Source organism: Pyrus communis, chromosome 17 (assembly GCF_041283825.1).
Source record: "Pyrus communis isolate YQ-2024b chromosome 17, ASM4128382v1, whole genome shotgun sequence".
Taxonomy (NCBI): domain Eukaryota; kingdom Viridiplantae; phylum Streptophyta; class Magnoliopsida; order Rosales; family Rosaceae; genus Pyrus; species Pyrus communis.
Window position 1 is genome coordinate 18,476,269 of NC_142581.1, and position 26,776 is coordinate 18,503,044.

The 26,776-nt window shown below is 41.1% G+C and overlaps 4 protein-coding genes across 4 annotated transcripts; 1 reads left to right on the forward strand and 3 right to left on the reverse strand.

The window, feature by feature from the left end:
• Positions 1–217: 217 nt before the first annotated feature.
• LOC148689562 (uncharacterized) lies at positions 218–6,222 on the reverse strand. Its single transcript, XM_088688499.1, has 2 exons — positions 4,822–6,222; positions 218–280 (listed from the first exon to the last, which is right to left on the reverse strand). The coding sequence occupies exons 1-2, from the start codon at positions 6,220–6,222 to the stop codon at positions 218–220; spliced, it is 1,464 nt and encodes a 487-aa protein (XP_088544625.1).
• An 8,538-nt stretch (positions 6,223–14,760) lies between these two features.
• LOC137708209 (IAA-amino acid hydrolase ILR1-like 4) lies at positions 14,761–17,954 on the forward strand. The gene is made up of 5 exons (XM_068447232.2): positions 14,761–15,388; positions 15,482–15,607; positions 15,884–16,198; positions 17,074–17,202; positions 17,385–17,954. The coding sequence occupies exons 1-5, from the start codon at positions 15,026–15,028 to the stop codon at positions 17,790–17,792; spliced, it is 1,341 nt and encodes a 446-aa protein (XP_068303333.2). The 5' UTR covers positions 14,761–15,025; the 3' UTR covers positions 17,793–17,954.
• A 107-nt stretch (positions 17,955–18,061) lies between these two features.
• On the reverse strand, positions 18,062–21,148 carry LOC137708210 (glycosyltransferase BC10). Its single transcript, XM_068447233.2, has 3 exons — positions 20,701–21,148; positions 19,757–20,302; positions 18,062–18,952 (listed from the first exon to the last, which is right to left on the reverse strand). The coding sequence occupies exons 2-3, from the start codon at positions 20,273–20,275 to the stop codon at positions 18,317–18,319; spliced, it is 1,155 nt and encodes a 384-aa protein (XP_068303334.2). The 5' UTR covers positions 20,276–20,302; positions 20,701–21,148; the 3' UTR covers positions 18,062–18,316.
• Positions 21,149–23,747: 2,599 nt separating this feature from the next.
• LOC137708663 (small ribosomal subunit protein eS30z/eS30y/eS30x) lies at positions 23,748–24,592 on the reverse strand. Its single transcript, XM_068447785.2, has 3 exons — positions 24,453–24,592; positions 24,225–24,362; positions 23,748–23,980 (listed from the first exon to the last, which is right to left on the reverse strand). The coding sequence occupies exons 1-3, from the start codon at positions 24,454–24,456 to the stop codon at positions 23,934–23,936; spliced, it is 189 nt and encodes a 62-aa protein (XP_068303886.1). The 5' UTR covers positions 24,457–24,592; the 3' UTR covers positions 23,748–23,933.
• Between the last annotated feature and the right edge of the window lie 2,184 nt (positions 24,593–26,776).

A 26,776-nucleotide genomic window follows, 5' to 3' on the forward strand; every position in this document is an offset into this window, starting at 1 on the left:
AACAGGAATGCATAACCACATGAATACCGCTTACCTGGCACTTACCTGTGCGTCCACAGCACCAAATACACATATATATATATGTATGCCACTACTAATACATGCGATGATGCGTAAACAATATTCATATGATGCATGGCATAAAACAAATAACCTTTTCTATTCTATTTCTGGGAATTTAGATGTATATAGGTATATACGGAAAACAAAAGCCCACTCACTGATAATTAGAAGGGTCGTAGCCCCCCTGCCTCGAGTGTGTACGCTCGTCTTCGGAAAACGAATCACCTATACGCGACAAAGTTACGAAAACGTTAATTTAAAAGCACCTAAGCAACTTCTTGTAATAACTTCTCATACATTGCTCAAATTGGACAATTGAATATACCAACGTGACCTACACAACCTCAGGATCACGCCCATATTTTTAGAAAAAATTTTGGACTACGCACGCGCCCCCACGCGCCTGAACAGGCACGGACCTACGCGCCCCCCACGCGCGGCCACGTGCACTGCACACTGACGGTGTCAACAGACGCCGTCAGGAATATTCCGTTAACTGACGGAATATTCCGTCAAATCTAACCGGATACCGTTAACGGCGTCAGGAATATTCCGTCAACTTTGACGGAATATTCCGTCTCCTTCTCCAATCCGTTCCCGATGCCGGCGCCGGCGACCGTCGCCGGAAACCTGCAAATCACTATATCTCTCTCGTTTTTCCACCTTTTTCCACGTTTCTTGCACCAAAATGAACCCTAAAGCTAGTAGAACATGACCCAACAAGTTTTAAGGCCTAAAATGTCGAGATTATACCTGTCCAAATCTCCAAAACTCGGCCAACTTCGAACCTAGCCTTCCCGACGTCCAAACTCGTCCAACGAACTACTCCCAAGCTCCTGGGAACTTCACAAACACAACTACAAGCTTAGAATCTCCTAAAACAAGCTAGATTAGGTTTGCATGAACAGTGCATAATTCGGACCACTTCGAAACGACGTGAAAATGGTAGTTTTCTTACCTGGAATTGGTTTGGTTGTGCTCCTCACAACCTCACGAGTTCAATGGTGCAATTTGTTTCCTCGATGGTTGATGTTTTGAGTGTGTTTGTGTGTGGTCCGTAAGTTTGCAGAAGGAAGAAGAAGAAGATGGACTCGGGGAGAGAGAGAGAGAGACTGAGAGACAGAGTGACAGAAAGTGAGGAAAAGAGGGAGGGAATCCCGGAAAGTGATAGTGTGTGTGTGTGTGTGTGGGTGTGATCCAATACATTCCACACCACACCAACAACTAATAACGTGACAAAAACGATCTAGGGGTAAAATCGTAAATTCATACGTACGTTTTAATAAATCCCGGGACGGGATGTTACAACCTACCCACCTTAATAGAATTTCGTCCCGAAATTCAAAATAACTAATTACACCCCTAGTGATCGAAAAACAATCTAGGATACAAATCCCTCATCCTATTTTCTGTCTCCCATGTCGCTTCTTCAACCGAGTGATTCCTCCACAAAACTTTCACCAAATTCACCATTTTGTTCCTCAGAACCTTCTCTTTCCAATCTAAGATCGTTAACGGTTCTTCGTCGTACGTCAAATCTGGATTAATCTCTAACGGTTGAGGAGGTATCACATGCGACGAATCCGCAACATAATGTCGGAGCATAGATACGTGAAAAATGTTATGCACTTTAGCCAACTCCGGAGGCAACTCCAACCTGTAAGCTACCTCACCAACTCTTTCTGTGACTATGTACGGTCCGATGTACCTGGGACTCAACTTCCCTTTCTTTCCAAACCGTACAACACCTCTCCACGGTGAAAGCTTCAGAAATACCCAATCTCCGACCTCATACGTTCTGTCCGTAGCATGTCGATCTGCTAAACTTTTCTGCCTGTCCTGAGCTGCTTTCAGGTTAGACCTAATTACTTGAACATTTTGAGTAGTCTCCTCGACAATCTCCGGACCTACCAAGACTCTTTCGCCAACCTCTGACCAACATAACGGAGTGCGACAAGATCTACCATACAAAGCTTCAAATGGCGCCATGCCAATGCTCGAATGGAAACTGTTGTTGTAAGCAAATTCCATTAAATCTAATCGCTGGTGCCAAGCATCACTGAACTGTAACACCGATGCTCGCAGCATATCTTCCAAGGTCTGAATAGTTCTCTCAGACTGTCCGTCCGTTTGTGGATGATATGCCATACTGTAAAGTAGTCTCGTACCCAAAGCTTCCTGAAAAGCTACCCAAAACTTCGATGTGAATCGTGGATCACGATCTGAGACAATACTTACAGGGACACCATGGTATTTCACAACCTTTGAGATAAACAATTCCGCTAACCGGCTCAAAGAATACTTCTCTCTTACGGGAATGAAATGTGCCGATTTAGTGAGCCGATCAACGATCACCCAAATGCCATCAAAGCCATTATGTGTACGCGGCAACTTGTACACAAAATCCATAGTAATATTTTCCCATTTCCACTCTGGAACGGGAAGCGGCTGCAACAATCCAAACGGCTTCTTTCTTTCTGCTTTAACCTGCTGACAAACAGCACACCTGCTCACATACTCAGCTATCTCCCTTTTCATACCCGGCCAATAGTAAAATGGTCGAATAGTATGATACATTTTAGTTGCTCCTGGGTGCATAGCATAAGCCGAGATATGTGCTTCATCGAGAATTTCCTTCTTCAACTCCACATTACTAGGCACGAACATTCTACCCTCTAACATCAACATGCCATCAGAATCACGAACTCTGAGATCTCGCCTCCTTCCTTGATCTCGAGCTCGAATTAGTTCTTGAATCTGTTCATCAGCTACCTGAGCTTCAAGCACCCGATCAACTAAGATTGGTCTAACTTGAAAATTAGCAAGTAATGCCACTTCTCGATCTTCTGCTTCAAACCTTACTCCCGTAGCACGCAAGTCCACCAAAAGAGGAATACGACTAGTGTACAACGCATTGATACGGCCATGTGACTTCCTGCTAAGTGCATCGGCTACTACGTTCGCGCGACCAGGATGATAATCAATCGTGCAATCGTAATCGCTGAGCAACTCCAACCACCTCCGTTGACGAAGATTAAGTTCCTTCTGGGTAAAGAGATACTGAAGACTCTTGTGATCTGTGAAGATCCTACACTTTTCTCCATAAAGATAATGTCTCCACAACTTCAACGCAAAGATGATAGCAGCCAACTCCAAATCATGTGTAGGGTAATTCATCTCATGGGTTTTCAACTGCCGCGAAGCATAAGCAATCACCCTACTATGCTGCATCAATACACATCCCAGACCATTCAACGAAGCATCGCTATAAACCTCGAAATCACCACTATCGTCCGGGAGTGCCAAAACAGGTGCATTAGTAAGACAATGCTTCAACTGCTGGAAACTTTGCTCACACTTATCATTCCACTCAAACTTAACGTCTTTCCTTGTTAACCTCGTCAGTGGCAAGGCAATCACCGAAAAATCCTTAACGAACCTCCGATAATATCCCGCCAAACCAATGAAACTTCTCACCTCAGTGACGGTTCGTGGTTGCTCCCAACTCTCCACAGCTGCAACCTTCTGAGGATCAACCAGAATACCTTGAGCAGAAATGATGTGCCCCAAAAACGCGACTTGATCTAACCAGAACTGGCATTTGCTAAACTTAGCATACAATTGGTGTTCCCTCAACCTTTTCAACACCAAAGTAAGATGTCGAACATGCTCTGCTTTGGACTTAGAATACACCAGAATATCGTCAATGAAGACAATGACAAATCTATCCAGGTAAGGCTGGAATACCCGGTTCATTAAATCCATAAAAGTTGCTAGTGCATTCGTCAACCCAAACGGCATAACCAGAAACTCGTAATGACCGTAACGAGTCCTGAACGCCGTCTTAGGAACATCATCCCTCCTAATCTTCAGCTGATAGTACCCAGACCTCAAGTCTATCTTAGAAAATACACAAGCACCTCTCAGCTGATCAAACAAATCGTCGATACGAGGCAATGGATAACGGTTTTTAATCGTCACCCGATTCAATTGCCTGTAGTCGATACATAGCCTCAAAGTCCCATCTTTCTTTTTCACAAACAACACTGGAGCGCCCCAAGGTGAAATACTAGGCTGAATAAATCCCTTATCCACTAATTCCTGTAACTGCACTTTCAATTCCCTTAACTCAGCAGAAGCCATACGATAAGGAGTTAAAGAAATAGGATTGGTACCTGGAAGCAACTCAACATTGAACTCCACATCTCGATCTGGGGGTAAACCAGGTAAATCCTCAGGAAAAACATCAGGGAAGTGTCTAACCACTCTCACATCCTCAATTCTGCTAGGAACAGTCTCCTCTAGTACAACATGAGCTAGATACCCCTGACAACCTTTAGTCAACAACTTCTTCGCTCGCAAAGCCGAAATAACACCATGTCTTACTCCACTCTGCTCACCCACAAAAGTAACCTCAGGTAATCCAGGACGGTGAAACGTAACTACTTTCCCGTAACAATCAATGTTGGCACGATAGAAGTGCAACCAATCGTTGCCCAAAATCACATCAAAATCGACAATATCTAACGGGATAAGATCAGCGGGCATAACAACACCCTCTACTATCACTGGACATCCTGGGTACATACAATCTACAACACATCTCTCTCCTCTAGGCATAGCGAATTCTAAATCGTACCCTAGAGGTATGGGGCGAGGTTGCGTTACTTGAGCAAATGTATGAGAAATAACGGAATGTGTAGCTCCACAATCAATTAAGACTCTAGCAAAATAACCAAGAATGTTTAACGTACCCATAATCAAGTCCGGGTTGTTCTGAGCATCCTGCAGGGAAATATTGTGAATACGCCCCTGGCCCTGCTGTCGTCCACCACGACCTCTGCTCGCTTGAACACCGCGACCTTGAGCTCCACGCCCCTGACTGGGCTGACCCATCTGTCTCGAAGACCCTGCGCTACTAGTGGCAATCTCACCCTGCTGATACTGTCCTCCTTGGTACCACTGAGAACCACCCGTTGGAGCTGGAGGATACGGCATGTAGTTGCTGGGATACGGGGGATAACCACCTTGTGAATACGGGTCCTGGGGGTCTTGATACGGTCCCGGGGCATAGGGAACAACATCACCCTGATAATGATAGGCATCACCTCTACCTGCTTGACCATAATTACTCGGACCTTGGATTTGCCGAATCGGTGCAGGTGGCGGCATAAAGGTCTGCTGTGGCTTCTGCTGCTGACCCTGGGGACAATTCACCGCTATATGTCCCATCTGTCCACAAGTGAAACAACCACCGCTGCCACGCCTACACTCGCCGAAATGTCGGTTATTACATCTACGGCAAAATGGAACTCGGTTTCGACCACCATCACCTTGTCTCTGGCCTCGAGCGCCTCCATAAAACCTACCTCCACGTCCCTGTCCAGAGGCACTGAAACCACCACTAGACGAACTCGAACTAGCACCACCCCTTTTGAAGTTCTGAGTTTGGCGAGGCCCAAGCGACACTTGACTTTTCCCTTTGTCATCTTTCTTTTCATCATTGTCACTCGACATATTCTCTGAGTCCTCTATCCTCAGTAGTATCTCATAGAACTCCTGGTAGGACTCACAGTGAGTAGTAGTGGCCATAGAACGCCATCTCTTCCTAGTGCCCAAGCGAAAACGACGAAGCATCTCCGCCTGATTACCAGCGACATCAGGATAGTAACGAGACAAATCAGTGAACTTACGATAATACTCGTTAGCCGTCATCTTTCGCTGTTTCAACTCAGTGAATTCCTGTTTCTTACAGTCGATATACTCAGGGGGTACAAATCTCCTCTGAAACACATCCTTGAAAACATTCCAATCGGTCCTCTGAGCTGGAGTCAACCTACGAAGTTCTTGCTCCCACCAAGCTGCAGACTCCATCTCCAGAAACCAAGAGGTTGTCTCAACCCACCTATCCATAGGAAGGTTCCCCTGGTTATGCAACACACGGAAAGTCTTCTCTATGTGTTCCAACCAACGCTCTGCACCTTCATGACCCTCGTTACCTTTAAACTTATCCAACTTCAGGTTATACATAGTTTCCAGAGGAGTCCTCTGGGGAGGGCGCATCACTGTTTGAAGGGCTGTAGCAATCACTTCCCCCAACTGAGTAAGATCAGGGAAACTAAACTCATCTGAGCGACGTGGTTCCCGACGAGGCGGCATGATTCTGACAGAAGACACCAACTATTAGAATACTCACAAAGACACAGGACTGCCAAACCTAGGCTCTGATACCAAGCTGACACACCCCGACCGAGATCAGGGAGTGCTGGCCGTCACACGAATGTGACGTAGCCATGTGCGCGTGCGGAAGCTATTGAGAAGGTAATATAAAAGTACGAATAATTAAAAACCTAATAGCATACAAGGTACTAGTGTATGTGAGACACAATTCAGAGCAAGTCTACAACAGTCCAAAAGGAAAAGATACGACATATTTACACCCGAAGGTGACCCTACAATGGTGAGTGTCTGTCAGAAATGCCGGGACGCCCTCTGGGATAAACCACCGAACTTGCTAGACCACTAGAACCTAGAGGGGCGCAAAAACAAAAGCGTGAGTGGGCAAAAACAAAGTTCTTTGAAAACTCTTTAGCAAAACACATTCTAACCCCTCGCCGTAAAACCTGTATACTTCCCAGAAAATGAACATATATACGTATGTATAGATATGTCAATCATGCTCCATGATATGCCATTCATGCTCCATAATATGCCACAACATAATCTCATAATCAAATATAAATGCTCAAGCGTAATTCACATCAATAACATATAATCTGGCAGCCGGGAGTCACCTAACGTGACATGTACCGCTGCATATAGAGCTCCAATTTCAACTCAACATCTGAATCTGCACACAAGTCGGAGCCACCTAACGTGGTCTGTACGACAGGACTGGGTGTAATATATACGCTCTAGTGCTACGATCACGTGAAGACTATGCGAATAATCGCGGGTCACCTACGAGTCGGGACCACCTAATGTGGTCTGCACGACAAGGCTTGCACCTAACTTGGATCCAAGGCGAGCGTGTGGTGCTGGTGAACATACACGTGAAGGACTCTGCCCCTCTCTGGGCGGGAGCACTAACACCGGGGGTGCAGATTATGAGCTCTCTAAGCATTTCAAACTACTATTGCATAATAAACAGGAATGCATAACCACATGAATACCGCTTACCTGGCACTTACCTGTGCGTCCACAGCACCAAATACACATATATATATATGTATGCCACTACTAATACATGCGATGATGCGTAAACAATATTCATATGATGCATGGCATAAAACAAATAACCTTTTCTATTCTATTTCTGGGAATTTAGATGTATATAGGTATATACGGAAAACAAAAGCCCACTCACTGATAATTAGAAGGGTCGTAGCCCCCCTGCCTCGAGTGTGTACGCTCGTCTTCGGAAAACGAATCACCTATACGCGACAAAGTTACGAAAACGTTAATTTAAAAGCACCTAAGCAACTTCTTGTAATAACTTCTCATACATTGCTCAAATTGGACAATTGAATATACCAACGTGACCTACACAACCTCAGGATCACGCCCATATTTTTAGAAAAAATTTTGGACTACGCACGCGCCCCCACGCGCCTGAACAGGCACGGACCTACGCGCCCCCCACGCGCGGCCACGTGCACTGCACACTGACGGTGTCAACAGACGCCGTCAGGAATATTCCGTTAACTGACGGAATATTCCGTCAAATCTAACCGGATACCGTTAACGGCGTCAGGAATATTCCGTCAACTTTGACGGAATATTCCGTCTCCTTCTCCAATCCGTTCCCGATGCCGGCGCCGGCGACCGTCGCCGGAAACCTGCAAATCACTATATCTCTCTCGTTTTTCCACCTTTTTCCACGTTTCTTGCACCAAAATGAACCCTAAAGCTAGTAGAACATGACCCAACAAGTTTTAAGGCCTAAAATGTCGAGATTATACCTGTCCAAATCTCCAAAACTCGGCCAACTTCGAACCTAGCCTTCCCGACGTCCAAACTCGTCCAACGAACTACTCCCAAGCTCCTGGGAACTTCACAAACACAACTACAAGCTTAGAATCTCCTAAAACAAGCTAGATTAGGTTTGCATGAACAGTGCATAATTCGGACCACTTCGAAACGACGTGAAAATGGTAGTTTTCTTACCTGGAATTGGTTTGGTTGTGCTCCTCACAACCTCACGAGTTCAATGGTGCAATTTGTTTCCTCGATGGTTGATGTTTTGAGTGTGTTTGTGTGTGGTCCGTAAGTTTGCAGAAGGAAGAAGAAGAAGATGGACTCGGGGAGAGAGAGAGAGAGACTGAGAGACAGAGTGACAGAAAGTGAGGAAAAGAGGGAGGGAATCCCGGAAAGTGATAGTGTGTGTGTGTGTGTGTGGGTGTGATCCAATACATTCCACACCACACCAACAACTAATAACGTGACAAAAACGATCTAGGGGTAAAATCGTAAATTCATACGTACGTTTTAATAAATCCCGGGACGGGATGTTACATTATTAATGAGAAATGACATTGGTATTCCTAAATTCTCATCGTGCGCTTTAAATTTTCTATATTTAGAAAAAAAATATATACTTGTGAGAAATATATCCAATGTATAATTACATATTTTAAATGTTAATAACAATTTCATTAAGAGCAGCTCCAGCGTGGGAGTTTGCTCGGGGGACAGACCAGGAAAAAGGGCCCGAAAGCTCGGCCTACACACTTCAGCGTGGGGAGCCCGAGGGACAATGAAGGCCCGAGCACCAGGCCTGTGAGGAATTGCCAGCCCACGAGCCCGAAGTGGATCTGATGCAGGGTTGACGTCATCCAAGTGTCAGCCCAATTTTTTTTTTTTTTTTTCTGTCAGGCGTGTGCACTCACCCGCGCATGGGGGTGCGTCACTCGACACAGTTTCAGCGCCTGGGGCCCGCGGCGCAGTTTCAAAAAGTTACTGTTAGGAAGCCACGTGGCTTCCCATGGTCCGTTGGATCTCAACGGCTATATAATGTGGACTGTCTGATTTGCAACGATAAAAAAAATAAAAAAAATCTTATTTAATATCAATCATTGGATCTGAGATCAACAGTTGATATATTCTTCTTTATAAATAAAAAAAATAGTTTTAAAATTTAGAAATGTTACCGTTGTGCCACATGGCAAAATCTTGAGTGTTGGAATACAATTTTTTTTTAAATCCAACAGCAGAGATTAATTAGTTGAATAAAAAAAAACTTAACTGTAAAAAAATGAATAAAAATCCGAAAAAAAAAATTGAAAAATTAAAAAAAAAAATTGTTTTTACTTTTTTATAAATACCTTCTCATTATCATCTACCTTACACCACAATTTCATATTTTCTCAACTACTTTCAACCATATTCCTATCTTTCTCTCAAAGTTTCAATCCAATTTTTTTTTTTCAACAAAATGACTACTGATGCTGGTACGAATTGGATGCTTCTTGAAGATGTTGCGTTGTGGACTAGCTAGGTTGAAGTTACTCATAGTTTGCTTACGGGTAATGAGATGCACTTGCGAGAAATGTGGAGTCTTATTCATACCAATTATCTTGAGAAAATGGGTGGGAAAAGAACCAAAGAATTGATGTCCAGCCGTTGGAAATTACTTAGCCAATCGTTTAGTACGTGGAGAGACGCTTTGGCACAAACTAGTACTAATCTTCGAAGTGGGGAAAATTACGCGGATCAGGTAACAATATATTACTTATTTGTTTGTACTATACCCAAATTTTCATTATAATTATTTTTTTGTATTATTTTTTTGTTACCTACTTTCATTATAATTATTTCTTATCCCGCATTGTGTAGCAACTTCAAGCACAAGTTTGGTATGGTGCCAAAACCAAAACCCAAAAAAAAATCATTCAACCGGTGGGAATGTTGGAATATTGTCAAAGATTGTCCTAAATTCAAAGTTGTGCACGTCGGTCCAAAAGTTTTCATGAACAGCACCCTTCTACACTTTACACCCGATCATGCCTCGCATGTTCATGAAGATGAAGCAAAAGAAGTGCCCGAAATACCCTCCCTGAACAAGCGTCGAGATCGACCCGTTATCCAATTAGTCCTCAAGGTACGAAGGCTTCAAAGAGAAAAGGGAGTGCTTCGAAGAATGATTATGCAAAGTATATGGAAGAACTTGCTCGCCAAGGTGAATTGACTTTGGCGCGGGAAATGGCAAAATTAAGGCTGATAATGCTAGAGAGGAGGCAAATGCTGCAGCTGTTGAGAGAGCATTTCAAGCTAATGAGAGAGAAAGAAAGCTACTTAGGCAAGAAAGGGAACAGGTTAAAGAAGAAAGAATGGCTCAACGAGATCGTGATATTATGAACACGCCTTTAGAAGGGAAGTCTCCAAATTCTAAATATTTTTGGAAGTCGAAGAAAGCGAAAGTGGTGCGAAGGAGGCGTGCAAGAGAAGCGAGAGCAAAAGGAAATGGTCCTAGCACAACAAGCAAAGATCATCCTAGCACCACAAATTGGTTAAGTGATGATGAATATAGTACTTTTTGTAATCGGAGCCCATAATTTTCCAATCACTTTGGGTTGTAATTTCTTATTTGTTGAATAGAGTACTTTATTTAAACTAAGAGTATATTTATTTAATTTGGTAATTTATTTATACTAAGAGAAAAGACATTTAAACACACCAAATAAAATTACATAAACACCAAATAATAAAAAAACTCACTTAATGAACTAAAAAAAACACACCAAATAAAATTAAATAAACACATCAAATAAAATTAAATAAACACACCAAAAAAAAACAAACACACAAAATAAACTTAAGTATCTTGAGCTTGTTTCAATTCCCATTGGTGCTCTATCAAATTAATTTGCCGGGCATTGTGCATATATGGCCTTTGAAGTGCAGTATATCGTTGAATGATCAATTCATTGTAACGTCCATCCCTTTTGATAGGAGCATATTTATGCGACTTTGTTATCTTATTTCTTTGCATTTACTTAGTTAATTTCCATTTATTATAGTGATTTAGTTTATTTTCATATTATTGTAGGTTCAATTGGTGAAGATGACAATAAATGGCTAAAAAGAGCAATTTGGAGCAGTTTTGGATTTGGAATGGATAGCATGCATAGAGAACAAGTGGGATGGACGTTTTTGAGGTTTAAAAGGTGTTTAACATGTGTTAAACATGTGCTTAAGATCTGGAGAAATCATAATTGAAGCTTGGAAGAAAAGGAAAAGCATTATCTTATCCAATCTTATCCAATCTTATCCAGTCTTATCTTATCTTATCCCATATTATCCAAACATTATCCTATTTAATCCAACATTATCTAAACTTATCTCTAGCAGCAAAAGGAGTCCTTATCCTATTCTAAATCCTTTCCATCTGAATTTAGGAGTCTTAATCCATCTAAACACATCAATCATTTTCCTCCTTGGTTTCAGCTGCACCCTTGCCCTATAAATTGTATTGTGCCGCAGCATTCAGGGGTGTGCTGTAGGTTTTAGGATCATTCAAAGAAGAAATTAAGTGTGCTATGACCTACAATTAGGAAAATGAGAGCTTGTGCCGTGCAGAGATACACCCAAGTCTTGTGCCACAAATTGCAATCAAGCCTTGGAGATTTCCAGAGTTCTTTCTATCCTTTCTTAGTTTCAATGTTTATTTTATATTGCTTTTCAAATACAATGAACATGAGCAGCTAAGTTTTGTTTTAGCTAGAGGTGAATTCGAAGCCATGGACATGTTTTATATGAATTGATTTCCTCCAGTTATTGTTTCGTAAAGCATGAATGCGATTTACTTATCTGTTTTATAGAGAACTTATTCTTGTATGTTTATTAAGGAGGCCTACTTAGTATGCATGCAGGGATTTGATGCTAGAGTATAAGGGAATTTCACCTAATCGTTATGAACTTATATTCACAAGTAGTAAAAGTCACTAGTCATGATTGCGTTAAATAAATTCTTGGTAGGAGTATCATGCTTTTCATAGTTATGAATGCCTTGTCAATGCTTATGATTTTCATAGAACTTAATGATCTTTGATATGTATCTCTATCATGTTATTCATATAGGAAACTTGATAAGAATAATTTGATTTCATCGCTGAGTCCAATTCAATGAAATTAGGAAAATCTGAGAGTTAATTAGTGTTGTTCACGATTAATTTGGGGCATTGTCATTCATGGTTTATAGGAATAATAACTGGAAATCGATTTGTATGCATATGGTTTATGTGTGGAGAAGAATCCTCTAACTAGCCTTTCACCCAATTTTCATTCACAATTTACTTTGTTTGATGCAATTTACTTTTATTTCTTAAAATGCGTCCAAAAATCCCCATATCATTGTTTTAGTGTGTGTTAGTCAGTTTTTAGGGTTTTTGTGTCAAAATTTTGTTGATTAGCATCCCTTCTGGATAGAACGATCCCTATTTGCTCATACTGCAATTGCATTAAAAGGGTTTAGTTTGTGTGTTAGTTTTTACCACATCACCTTTCTAATGGCTCATGTTGCACGGGTTTTTCGGTGGCGTCATGAGTACAATATGTACGTGTTCTAGAATTGTTCATCGTGTTTGGCTCATATTCATCAACCGCATCATAATCGTACTCATCTTCCACAATCATGTTGTGAAGAATGATGCACGTCACCATGATGGATCGAAGCGACTCTACATCAAACAATTTGGCAGCACCCCTGATGATCACCCAGTGAGCTTAGAGGATACCAAAACAACGCTCCACATCTTTCCTGCACCCTTCTTAACAGCTTGCAAAGTGTTTATCGTTTGCACTTCGTGAACGTGATACTGTTTTGACAAATGTTGACCACCTTGGGTAAATGCCATCTGCTATGTAGTATAGCCCGTCGTACGTACATCCGTTAACGCAGTACGTGACTTTTGGTGCCTTTACTTGCAAGACATCATTGAACACTGGGATTGGGTAAGGACGTTGAGGTCATTTTGAGCTCCTAGAACCCCGAAAAAGGCATGCCAAATCCATGTATCAAAAGATGCCACTGCCTCTAAAATGATATTGTTTGCTCATTTTATGTCCCCATAAGCGCTTTGCCATGCACTTGGACAATTTTTTCACGTCCAGTGCATACAATCAATGTTTCCAATCATCCCAGGAAAACCTCGCATCTCGCCCTTCTTCAGAAGCCTTTGCAAGTCTATGTCAGTAGGTTTCCTGAGGTACTCTGCGATGTAGATAGATTCGATTGCTCCGCAAAACCTCATCAAGGACTCAGGAATGGTTGATTTCCCCATCCTCATTATCTTATCCACTTGGTCTGCAGATGCTCCATATGCAAGCATCAGCAAAGCAGCAGTAATTTTTTGTTGAGGAAAGAGACCCATAGCAACAAAAGCATCATTCTTTTGCACAAAGTAAGAATCATCATCCAAGAGTTCCGTACCTCGTTGTTGCCTGCTTCTATCAAGGTTTTCGGAACGGCTGGGCCTGCAGATCTGACCTACAGCTTGGATGACTAAACGGGAATGTGAGGCTCTGCCCATTCTTGCTTCGTCATCTCTCCTTCTACGCTCCTCATCCTCTTCCTTCTCATTTTGGGCCACCTGGATATTGAACATTCCTTCTGATTGGTTAAACAATTCTTCCTTTTGCTGATCAATTTCCCACAACATCCTTGAAGAAGAAGACTGTAAGATCCTACATCGCCCAAAGGTGAGGATCCTATAAGCCTTATATGTATATTAGCATTTCTACCTAGCACAAGGCCTTTTGGGAGCTCATTTGCTTCGAGTTCCGTAGGAACTCCGAAGTTAAGCAAGTTCGCGCGAGAGCAATCCTAGGATGGGTAACCCACTGGGAAGTTCTCATGTGAGTTCCTAGAAACAAAATCGTAAGGGCATGGTCGGGGCCCGAAGCGGACACTATCGTGCTACGGTGGAGTCGAGCCCGGGATGTGGTGGGGGTCCGGGCCGGGATGTGACAAAGACATTGTAAAAATGAAGCAGAAACTATGAATAATGATAAAGATTTTGGTGAAGAATGAAGCAGAAATTATGAATAATGATAGAGATCTTGAGAAAATTGGTGTGAGATTTGTGAGGATGGATGGTGGATTATATGGAGGATTCAGAAAGGATTAGGTTGTAGATAATGTCACGTGACATGCTGTCATTCGTTAAAAATATGATGGAAATCTATCCTCAAAGATTGTAAACAGATTATGATACGTGGCGTGACGTGATTGGTTAATAATCTTATCAAAAATCCATCACCAATAATTGTATTTTCGGATAATGACATGTACCGCAATGAGTACGATTAAAAATCTTATCGGAAATCCAGCACTAATAATTATCTTTTCGGATTTTATGACACATGGCGCAACGAGAATGATTAAAAATCTTACCCGAAATTACAAATAAAATTATTTTGTATTATCTTATAAATTTTCGGATAATGACACATAACGTAACGATAACGATTAAAAATCTTATCTGAAATTACAAATAAAATTATTTTGTATTATTTTATAAATTAAAAAATAATATTATTTTATTACCTATTACCAGAGCTATTGAAGTACAATGATAGAGATGCAAAATAAGATTACTGTTTATTAAAGACAATTACTGTCCACTAAATAGATAGCATAATGTACTGCCTGATTGCACGTTGGACTGCTTTAAAGGTAAAGAGATCCTCCATCACGCCAAGGAAGTAGAAAAACTTGATTTGATGGCTGCCTGATATTTTATGCTAAAGCAAGTACAGATACATTTGCCAAAGACATTTAAATCATTACTAAATTGTGCGCAAATTGGAAAATTCAGCAGGTGGGGGTGTCCTGTTTTGACTGTACAACCTGGTCAGCATAACAAGGCAGCCATCAATTTTCTATGCTCAGCTACTTAGCACAGCAGACTTCTTTCCTCTTATATTTGGTTTTTTTTCTTCACCTTCTCTTCTGCTTTCAATCATGGAGTTCTGCATGCAACTCTCTCTGGTTTTAGTTCTTTCTGTGTTTGTTGTTCCAGCAGCTGTGCTGTCAGATTCCTCTCTGAGCTCAAATGGGGTCTCAGAAATCCCCAAGAAGCTGCTCAATTGTGCCCAGAGACCCCAGGTGTTTGATTGGATGGTGGGAATCAGGAGGAAAATACATGAAAACCCAGAACTGGGTTATGAGGAATTTGAGACCAGTGAGCTGATCAGAGCAGAATTGGATAAAATGGGTATTAAATATAAACACCCAATTGGGGTTACTGGTGTTGTAGGCTTCATTGGCACCCGAAAACCGCCTTTCGTCGCAATCAGAGCTGATATGGATGCTCTGGCTATGCAGGTTTGGCTATGCAAATTCTGTAGGTAGGTAGAGTTTTTGTTGTAGATGTACTAATTAGTTTGTAATTTGATAGATGGGATTTGGTATTTATAGGAAATGGTGGAGTGGGAGCACAAGAGTAAAAATGCAGGGAAAATGCATGCTTGCGGGCACGATGCTCATGTTGCAATGCTTCTTGGTGCTGCAAAGATCCTTAAAGACCATGAGAAAGATTTGCAGGTTTGTTTCTTTGATCTTAGTTTTCATTCATATTATTGTTGTTTACTAGTTACTACTGCACTCCTTTCTGTAATTGGTAACAAATGAACAGGTTTTTGATGTCTGTGGTGTATGATCTGAGTATGCATATATGAGAATTCGTTTGCGGGACTAGACAAATCGTTTGCCCCCACATTTCCGTTTTCATGTTTGGTTTCGTAGCCGGAAAGCATAATGTGGCTTTTATGATTCTCATAAGATTGTAACCTTTTTGTGTTGTTGTTTCAACATCAACAGGGAACAGTTGTTCTTGTATTTCAACCAGCGGAGGAAGGAGGAGCAGGGGCTAAGAAAATGATAGCTGGTGGAGCGTTAGAGAATGTTAGTGCTATTTTTGGGTTGCATGTTGCTAACCACATACCTGTTGCTGAAGTGGCCTCCAGACCTGGTCCCTTTTTTGCTGGGAGTGGCTTCTTTGAAGCGACAATAAGTGGAAAAGGCGGTCATGCAGCCCTTCCTCACCATGCTGTTGACCCGATACTGGCAGCTTCTAATGTGATTGTCAGCTTGCAACATCTTGTTTCGCGTGAAGCTGATCCACTTGACTCGCAGGTAAAACCCCTCATTTTTTTTCTTTCCGAAGTTGTGACCTTTTTGGCGCATGCTTTGAGCCCATTTAGAATAATGCACTCAAATCTTATTACAATCGGTAGATTCCTTGTTTGGTTTTTGTACTTGGGTTATTTACACTTGTCTTCTCACTGAAAATCTACGCTCACCAATTTGAAATGTAAAGGGCATCCCTTGCTGCTCGTTGCTTGCTTGTGTTAAACAATGACAGTTTAGTGGGGAGTTTTAGATCCATTCCTTTATCAAATGACTGCAGCACTACTAAGTGCAGTGGTGTTCTGCATTTTTGTTGTCTAATATGGTGGCTGCCTGATGGTTACCTACAACTGCATTGCTTTCCAGCATTTGGTTGTCTAGAAATAAAGTAGCTTGAAGCAAGGACAATCTAACAGTATTTAAGGATATTGAAGTAGATTGAAATCACAGAGTTGCCAGAAATGAGATTAATTAGAGAGAAAATTTTCATTTTTATTTTCAGAGACGAGAGGCTATGATAGGTGACATTAATATTTAATTCCTTTCTGATGAGGCAAGCGTATTATCATAAGTTATCGAACTTCTCTGGAAGAAAATTGAAGGACCATATACACTAATTTCATCTGTATATAACAAATACAGAAATGAAATATCAACTCTGATATTATCAATGACTCAGATTACCATCAACTTTCAAGTATTTTGTTTACCATTTTCTTATTTATGCTCTACCATTCCTATCCTTTGAAGAGTTTAGGATAACTTACTGCTTATGTTAGAACTTAGTGCATTTGCAGAAAATTTTGGCTGGCTTAATTCATGTTTAGTAAAGTTGTTTTTTAAGTCCTCTCGTCAACTAAGTTGAAAGCATATATTTTCAGGTAGTCACCGTTGGAAAGTTTCAAGGAGGTGATGCATTCAATGTTATTCCAGATTCTGTCAAAATAGGTGGTACTTTCCGTGCATTTACAATGAAAAGCCTAATGCAACTCAAGCAGCGGATTAAGCAGGTAAAACGGTTAAATTGCTCATATAATATGGATGTTATGAAAAAAATATAAGTTAAAAGGTTGATGTGCTTAATTTTTATATATTGATAATCTTTCGAGGGCAATTTAGTTCATCACTTCCATTTGAGCATTCTGTTTGAACTTACTTTGGCAACAAAAGGCTGATGTGCTTCTTTTACCAGGTTATAACAGGACAAGCATCCGTACATAGGTGCATCGCAGCTGTCAATTTCTTTGAAGATGAGAAACCTATTTCCCCCCCAACCATAAACCATAACGACTTGCATGAACACTTCCGAAATGTAGCTGGAGATATGCTTGGCTTCCAAAAGGTCAAAGACCATCAACCGTTGATGGGATCCGAGGATTTTGCATATTACCAAGAGGCAATACCTGGATACTTTTTCTTGCTTGGAATGGCAGATGACGCACTTGGACCCCTGCCTACACCTCATTCACCTCACTTCCGAATCAATGAAGATGCACTTCCTTTTGGTGCTGCGCTCCATGCTGCTTTCGCTGTTAGGTATTTGCTCGAGTTTCCACAGGAAGTTCCTTTGCCAGCGCAAGAACACCACGATGAATTATAACAAGCTCATTGATTAATTTGTTGGTTCGAACGTTACCTAGTCTTCATATTCACCGGAGGATTCCATATTGCAGCAACTGTGCATTGTATGATTCGTTCCTTGGAAAAATATACATTCATGTATCAACATTAGGTTATGATCAATGTTGTAATTTTCGGATAACATTTGCCAAATAGGTTAGGTGATGTTTAGTTATACAAGCATTCTTGGTAGTATGATCCACGGTGTCTTATGCAGCACAAAAATTAAGCGGGAATCGCATCAGAAGATTTTCGAAAGCAAGTGTACGAAATCTTTAGAGGGGAAAAATAGATCATTATTGTACCAGCCGTTTATGTAAGATCCTAATTTTAAGCCCTATTTCTATATACATGCAATATGCTTTAACATTGAAGTCAAAAAGCCTATTGAATTTGGGTACAAAGTGATCAGTCTCAGCAGATGAGTCCGGGGTTAACTCAAAACTACGATCACATGCTCCGATCAGCACTTCTCCGGACAGGCAATTAGAAGCCGATGATATGTCAAAACCCAAATACTTTCGATGCTAATTCTAAAAGGGGTCCCAGAGCGCTCGGGGCAAACTTTCGTGCAAAAAGGAAACAGAGTGAGGTTGGCTGGTTGTTGTAAAGACATGTATCACTTCCGGTCTTCTTGAAAAAATCTTCTGTAATATCTGCTTTGCCGAACGTAGCCGGATGAGCACCGCCTCTCGACCAGTCTACATAGGTAAGGGTCCTGTTTGCCAAAAGCTGCGGGGTCTCGATGCTTAGCATTGTCTGGAAGTAGTGCTCATCCACATAACATGCTGGTCTGCAAAAGTCCTTGAACTTAGGGTAGTAACTTGTGTCTCCAACAATCCTAACTGCAAGTTTCCGATTAATCTCAAACCACTGAGACCCTTTACGCCAATCAGAGAGATTGACCAAAGGAGCCATGCGTCTGTCATAACGTCCTCTCCCATAGGGCCCGATTTCATCAAATGAACCCATGAAGCTGTACCTGGATCTTGATAGGTAGTGATGGACAATGCTCAAGTTGTAGAGAGGAATACATGACTCAGAAAGGAGGATAAACCATTCATTTGAGATGTCAAGCAACGCATTAGCTAGGAGTCTCCTCTCAGCATCGCACATACTCATCTCTCCCCACTCGGCAACCTGAATCATAGAATATAAATGGTCACAGGTCCAAATGCATGAGAACAAGTTCCGAAAATTATGCTTAAGCCACAGAGAAATAGGGATTTCCAAGTGATAAAAGAATTATTCCATTGAACATTCTACATAATCGCGTTTTTCAGTTTCAGTTTCAGACAGAAAGAACGAAGTGCCCGAATCTTGTCAAAGAACTGGCTGACAAGACAGTTTTAACAACTAACCGAGTTCAAAAACAATGTTCCAATGCTATCAATAAAAGTGCTAAACAAAGGCAAGAGGAGTGACAGAGAACTGTTATTTTTTATGTATGAAGGTATAACCAACGGGGGAGACAATTTAGAACCACAACATGTTCCCTATTGATCAATGCATGTGTTATTCAAAGTAGATACTCGCGTTTCAGTACTTAAGCATGGATCAAGGTGGAAGCAAAATGCACGCTGTGCAAGGATGATCACGGAATGCTCCTAACCAACACCATAACACGGCAAGAATTGGCAGACGATTTGTGAGAGGATTTTTAGTTGATCATGGTTGGGAAAGTTAAAAGCTTACGGATTTAAAACAACATAAGACTAGCAATAAAGATTGCAAAATCATATAGTACAATGGGAAGGTCCAATCCAACATGGGTCGGAGGAGTTCATCTTTCAATACCTTTTAGATGACAAATTCAAATTTACTATTTTTCGACATACAATACAAATTCAAAAGTACAAACCCACAAGAAGAACGCCAAATGAATGAAACAAATTCAATCAAAGCAAATTCATATAAGAAACCTAGCAATAATTATTAGGGTACCTGGCTTGGGATTTGTCTCTTGTAAAACACTGATGTAGATGAGAAATTGGCATTATAAGATGGCAACGAATGAACATAGATCGAATACATCCCCTCGTGTCCTCTAAAAAACCGCTCCCAAAGAGGCTCCATTGGCAATGGTCCCTTTGTCAAGAACATGAAGGCAATTTTTGGAACTCTCTTAAACGGATACTCCTTTATTTGAGTAGTATGTGAAGCAAGCCACAGCAACTCGGTGTCGTTCATGGCGTGCAACAGATTAGATGGAGGTCTAATCCGACTTTCTAAACTACTCGGCTCTTCGAAGCAAGGCCTAATGGTGGAAGGTGCTGTTGGAGCCACATGTTGAACACCAAAAAACCTAATTGTGTGCATACTCAAAATCGAAACCCCAATACCTAAAAGTACAAACATGACAAGATATTGAACAAGTCGCAACGGCAGGGCCCTGGCATGGCCGGACTTAAATGTACTTGTAGGATCCTTGCCTTCCTCCAATGCCACCCCCCTTGATTGCATCTTGATTCAAATCTTAATCAAATCGAACTGCCACAAACACAACAAAATTCAATTCAAATTCAAATCATGAGTTGTGTAGTTTTCGGAATTTCGGATTTAAAAAAACACTTTTTTGGATTCAAATCATCACACAAGGACACCCGAAATTTTGAAAAAAAAATATCACTTTCGAATGTGAAGCGTGAAGAAAGTTTGGATTTTGGGTTATGGGGTTTCAAATTCGTGGAACAATGGACGCCTATAACGTATCCAAATCCAACAAAGATCGAGATCACATCGCAAAGTCAGGAACAAAAGTACTACTTTCCAAATGGGAGATCAAAATTCAAATCACAAAAGCTTGTATTCCCATTTTCCTGGCAAATATGAAAAAACATGCAACATGTTTAGAGAGAGAGAGAGAGGAGAGAGAGAGAATCAAATACCATGTGCTTTGCAAGAAGGAGAGCAATATGTGGATGAATCAATGTCGGACACGTTTGAGGAAGCGAAGCAGATCGGTTCACACTTTCCTCACTTCAATTGTTTCTCTCGAGTTTGCGCCGGCTTTCATTCATTGAACGAAGGAATGAAATTTAAAGAGAGAGAGAGAGAGAGAGAGAGAGGTTTAAGGGGCTTTCATTGTTCCTCTGTTTTTGTTTTTGGTTTGTCTTCGTGGGGTGTTATGAAAAGTAAAACTGAAGAAGCATTCAAGAGAGAGAGAGAGAGAGAGGGAGAGTGGTGGAAACCCCGATGAGGGAGGGAGGGTGTGTGTTGGGGATTTTGTTTGTTTGGTTTGATCCTTCGAGCTGGTGCAGAGGAAAACGGAAAAGGAAAGGGAAGGGGAAAGCAAAATTATTTCAATTGCTTCCACGTTCTATGTTTTTACCTTTCAACATTTATTTCACTCGTGATACATTTTATTGAGTGGTCTAAAAAATTAACAAAAATATTTTGCATGTAGGAGTCTAATAGTTTTTTTTAATTATTATATTTTATATGTTTGTATCATTGAGTGGAACGTAACTTTATAGTTGCACTCTTTTACATTATTCCATTGTTTTTCTTTATTTTATTTTATTTACATTTTTTTTGCTTTCACTAAAAACCTTGGGGATTTTTAACAAATTTAAGCGCAAACCTTTATGAGATAATATAGTTTGTTTGGTAACTAGTAAATATGGTATGTGGCCCCTACATGTTCACCAACTTTATTGGGGTAATGTTAATGTTTTGATTCATATATTATCTATCCTAATTTTTGGTTTAATTCTTTTTTTGATGATCTAGATGCCATTAGATTTATAATCGAGCACACAATCATACAAGAATAAAACTAATAACGGTGAAGATTTACAAGTTGCCAACATACACATCTTAATTAGGTAGACATTTAAGACAACGGTCGATATTCACATCTTAGCAACATGCACATCTTAGTTAGGCAAACAATTTGACTTAACATGTATAACATAGGGCACCTATTTGGAAAATAAATTGACATGTATATCCTAATTAAATTTGACAATTTAACATAGGAACTAGAGTCGAGGTGTAAATCTTTTAAACGCTTGAGCGGTTAGGACAATTATTAGTCAACTTTAACCTAAAACTAAGAATACAACAAAAGGTATACAACGTTAAACCGAAGGAGGACATTGAACTCGAAACATCGTGTATAAAAATAAATGTTGTTAATTAACCGAGCTACAAACCCTCACATGTATTAACTTCAACAGACATGGCGTTTCCGCTTTGCAGGTGTAAGCAAGGCATTGGCAACAAAATCATAACATAATGTTTGGTTCTCTATTTTCTCAATCTTTACGAAACGGCCGTCGGAACAACGTGATAGCAATTGGCCGGCCTCCAACTCCAACCTCAACCTTTTGCTTTCATTTTTTGTTGTATGTCCCGTCTTCCCTCTGTTATTAAAACGTATTGACTCCCATCGGAATGGATGCTTGTTATCAAATTCAAAATTCATCAAATATTCAAAATATTGCTTTGTAATGTCATATACAACAAAGGGTGTGCGGATTACACACATTTTTTTACTTTTCATACTCCTGTTAATTTCTATTATTTGATCTTCTTTAATTTATTCGATCCGACGTTCGCAAATTAAAAGGATGTGTGAAAAGTAAAAAAATATTTTCGGATAGCATATCCCATACAATAATTGTTGAATACCGAGGGCCCGTTAGGTGGGCTCAATGAGATTGAGCTTTAGTGATAAAATTGGATTGGCAGGGACTTGACCATGAAATGTTGTCTCCTTAACCACCTTCAGGCTTCAGCTCCCATCCACAAGACTTACTTACAATGGAATCAATCCCTTATCAACATCCAAACCTGTCTCGCGCTGCTACGATGGAGTTCGATCCTACTCACCTCTGCCATAGCATCTCATAAAAATCAATCAATGTTTGAATCATTGTGCAGAGACGAGTCCCAGCAGTCATGTCTGAATCATCCTGCAAAGTGTTTGTCACTCACTGCCACACTATCAGATACAATCATACAATTGGAACACTCAACTCGACAGGGTCTCCGATTATCATGTTCAAGGAATAATTATGCTTCTGCTTTCATCCGGAATATCATTACGGATTTCCCCAACTTTGTTCCTCGTATATACTCATCGGTTCAATCCCATCTCTACCCTCCAGTCATGTAATGCAAAACCCCACCAACTCTTAAACAGATTTCAAACTAATGTAAGCGCTCGATAATGCACAGAACATGCTACCACCTGCTTCGTAACCACATTCAAACTTCAAAAGTGAAGTCCTTTACCTTTCATTCAAGAGCATTCCCCTATTTACATACAACATCAGGAACTGAGTTCTACTCTACATACAGGGTCTCTCACAAAGCTCAATTTTGGAAGGCTGCCGGTTTGGTGCGACCCTAGCTCTTGTACCACCAAGGAGAACCAAATACGGGGAGATGGGTTCCCCTACGAGAAAAGGGTGAAACGGGGATGCCACTGCCTACCTCATAACCACATTCAAACTTCAAATTGAAGTCATTTTTACCTCTCATTAATTACAACAGCTAGAGCTTCGTTGTACACTCGTGGTCTCTTCCAAGTTCAATTTGGAAGGCCTATGCTTTGGTGTGACTCTAGCTCTTGTTCTGAGAAGGATCACCTAATATAAGCAGACGGGTTCCCCAATGAGAAAGGATTGAAACGCTGATGCTGTCTTTTTCTATGGTTTAAACTTTAAAGGAGAATGGTTTGAAAGGCTTGTGGGTTTACGGGAGGGGAAGACAACCGAAATCTAAACACATTATCACTTAACTTAAGATTTCTAAACAAAGAAACAACTCCTTAATCTCTTAACTCTCTCGGAAACGAGAATAACAGTAATTTCCAGTAGGATCATACAACGGTAGCACCAGAGATACCAAAACCAATTCTAACGACAGAATGACGAGACATGCGCAAATCGGAACTTAAAATGAAGACCAGTACCAGACAATCATGTGGTCAAAAGTAAAACATATTAATAAGCATTTCTGAATCTGGACATCATATACTGCGCTCCTAAAGGGTACAAATTAAACATAACCATAATCTAAACCATTGGTTTGGCTACAAAATGTCATAATCCATACTTCAAAAGAAAATAATGCCTCATAAGAAACCAGTAAAAGTCCTCAAACAGAAACCTTACTTCTCGGAAGAGTTCGGCCCCCTCTTCTTCCCAAACCCGACAACTGCAAATCGAACAAAAATCACAATCAGTACCACCCAAATTACCAACATTGGCCTCCCCAACTCACATGCTTAAAACAAACATGTTTACCCAAAGCTACAGCACAACAATGTCAGGATTAAAAACCAATGTCAAATTTCAACACCCAGAGACTTCAATCGAACTAATTTATCAAATCCAAAGAAATCCAAATCCCAAAAAATCATGAAATAATTAAGGTGTGCAAGTGAGACTGATGAGTTTACCCGCCGTGACGAATCTCCTGTTGTACTGCAGCCTCTTGTGGGCGCGGCCTCTGGGCTTTTTCTTCTTGTCTTGCTTGGCCACCTTCGGAGTCTGACCTCTAACCTTCCCGGCACGTGCAAGCGAACCGTGAACCTTGCCTGCAGACCAACTCACCCAGCGTCACAGACCAATCACAAATCGCGAAAATCCATACAAAAAAGGGAAAAAGTAAGATCGGGATCACATACCCATGGCTGACCGTTGATGCTGATGCTGATGCTGCTGCTGCTCTGTGTGTTAAGAGCGCTTCTCTTTGCGAGTTAGGGCTTCGGCAGAGGAGGAGACGTGGCACCATTTAGGGTTAAGGCCGTTCTGTAGCGTGACCGACGTTACTGAACGACGTCGTATGGTTGAGCAAACTTATTCATTCATTATTATCCTTAGACCATCTTCAATAGTTAGGCTAAAAACCAAATTTTTTAGCTTAGAAACAGTTTTTCTGTTCTAATCATTCTGGATTAAAATTTTAGCCCGAAATTATTAAAGAATGAACTTAGGCTATTTTGTTTCTTAAATTAAATTTAAAAAAAAATTAATATGTAGACTACTGTAAATTAATTTTATGAACATTTTAATCTAAAAATATTTAAATTCCGATAAATATTGAAAAATCACTAAATTTTCCACAAAGCAAGCCTTCAAATTTCACCAATCTTTCAACCCTGTGCTAACTTTCAATTCACCAACCGTTCAACACCAAATTTTCTACATCAAAGTGTGGAATAATAAGTACAATAATTATTGAAAGCATCTGGAATAATAGAAACAATAATTAATAAGACATAAATTTAATAAAGTACATAAACCACATAGGTATTGATAGAGTTTTTGGGTGAATTTTGAGTTAAATAATTTTTTTTAATTATTTCAGCCGTTGGATTTAAATTTGGGCCGTTAGATCTCTTTTTTTACTGTTAAATTTGATTATATTCGATCTCAGCCGTTGGATTCAATGTATTTTAAAATAACATATTCTAAAAAAAATAAATTTGAATTTGGACCGTTGGATCAATGGTCCTTAAACCCCAGCCATTGGATGTCAATTATAGTCGTTAGGATGATGATGTTGGTCGACAACCAGCTGACTGTGGGGCCCACCCCTATCGGGAAAGCATTGCAAGCCTAGTGCGTGGGGCACGCACTAGTGTGGGCGGGCCGAGAATGGCCTAAGTTCCAGCGAGTCCACTCACAGGGGGGATTTTTTTTTGGGGGGGGGGGAGAGGGGGTGGGGTGGGTTGGCATTTGGCTTGGATTGGAGTGGGTTTGGGGGGGGGGGGGTGGGAATAGAGGGGGGAATTTGGCTTTTAGCCCATTGTTGGAGATGGTTTTAGAGGTCTAATTTAAGTTTAATTATTCATTTTCCCTAAAACAAAAGCACCATATCACTTCAACTGAAAAATCGTCACTAAATCTGATTTGTGCCTCCCATTCAGGGTGTTTTCAATTAGATCACAACTGTTTGGTATGGGAAAGTTTTTGTGAGCTCTTATTAAGTAAAATAAGTTATGACGTTTAAATACTCAAAATTACTTTTACCCTTTTGATATCACGTCGATGGAGACTACAAAGATTGACTGTCCCATCCCGGCCCGGGACGGATCACTTCCCGGGCCCGCTCCACCACCGTAGCACGATATTGTTCGCTTTGGGCTTACCATTCCCTCACGGTTTTGTTTTTGGGAACTTCCCAGTGGGTCACCCATCATCGGATTGCTCTAGTCCCCTTCTCGCTTAACTTCGGAGTTTCTACGGAACCCGAAGCCAGTGAGCTCCCAAAACGCCTCGTGCTAGGTAGGGATGGGAATATACATTTAAGGATCACTTCCCTGGGCGATGTGGGATGTTACAATCCACCCCCCTTAGGGGCCCAACGTCATCGTCAACACACCACGACCAGGGTTAGGCTCTGATACCAAACTGTCACATCCCCGCCCGGGGCGAATCACTTTCCTGGCCCGCTCCACCACCATAGCACGATATTGTCCGCTTTGGGCTTACCATTCCCTCACGGTTTTGTTTTTGGGAACTCACGAGCAACTTCTCAGTGGGTCACCCATCATGGGATTGCTCTAGCCCTATTCTTGCTTAACTTCGGAGTTCCTACGGAACCTGAAGCCAGTAAGCTCCTAAAAGGCCTCGTGCTAGGTAGGGATGAGATACATTTAAGGATCACTCCCCTGGGCGATGTGGGATGTTACAATCCACCCTCCTTAGGGGCCCGACGTCCTCGTCGGCACACCACGACTAGGGTTAGGCTCTGATACCAACTGTCATATCCCAGCCCGGGGCGGATCACTTTCCGGGCCCGCTCCACCACCATAACACGATATTGTCTGCTTTGGGCTTACCATTCCCTCACGGTTTTGTTTTTGGGAACTCACGAGCAACTTCCCAGTGGGTCACCCATCATGGGATTGCTCGAGCCCCCTTCTCGCTTAACTTCGGAGTTCCTACGGAACCCGAAGCCAGTGAGCTCCCAAAAGGCCTCGTGCTAGGTAGGGATGGGAATATA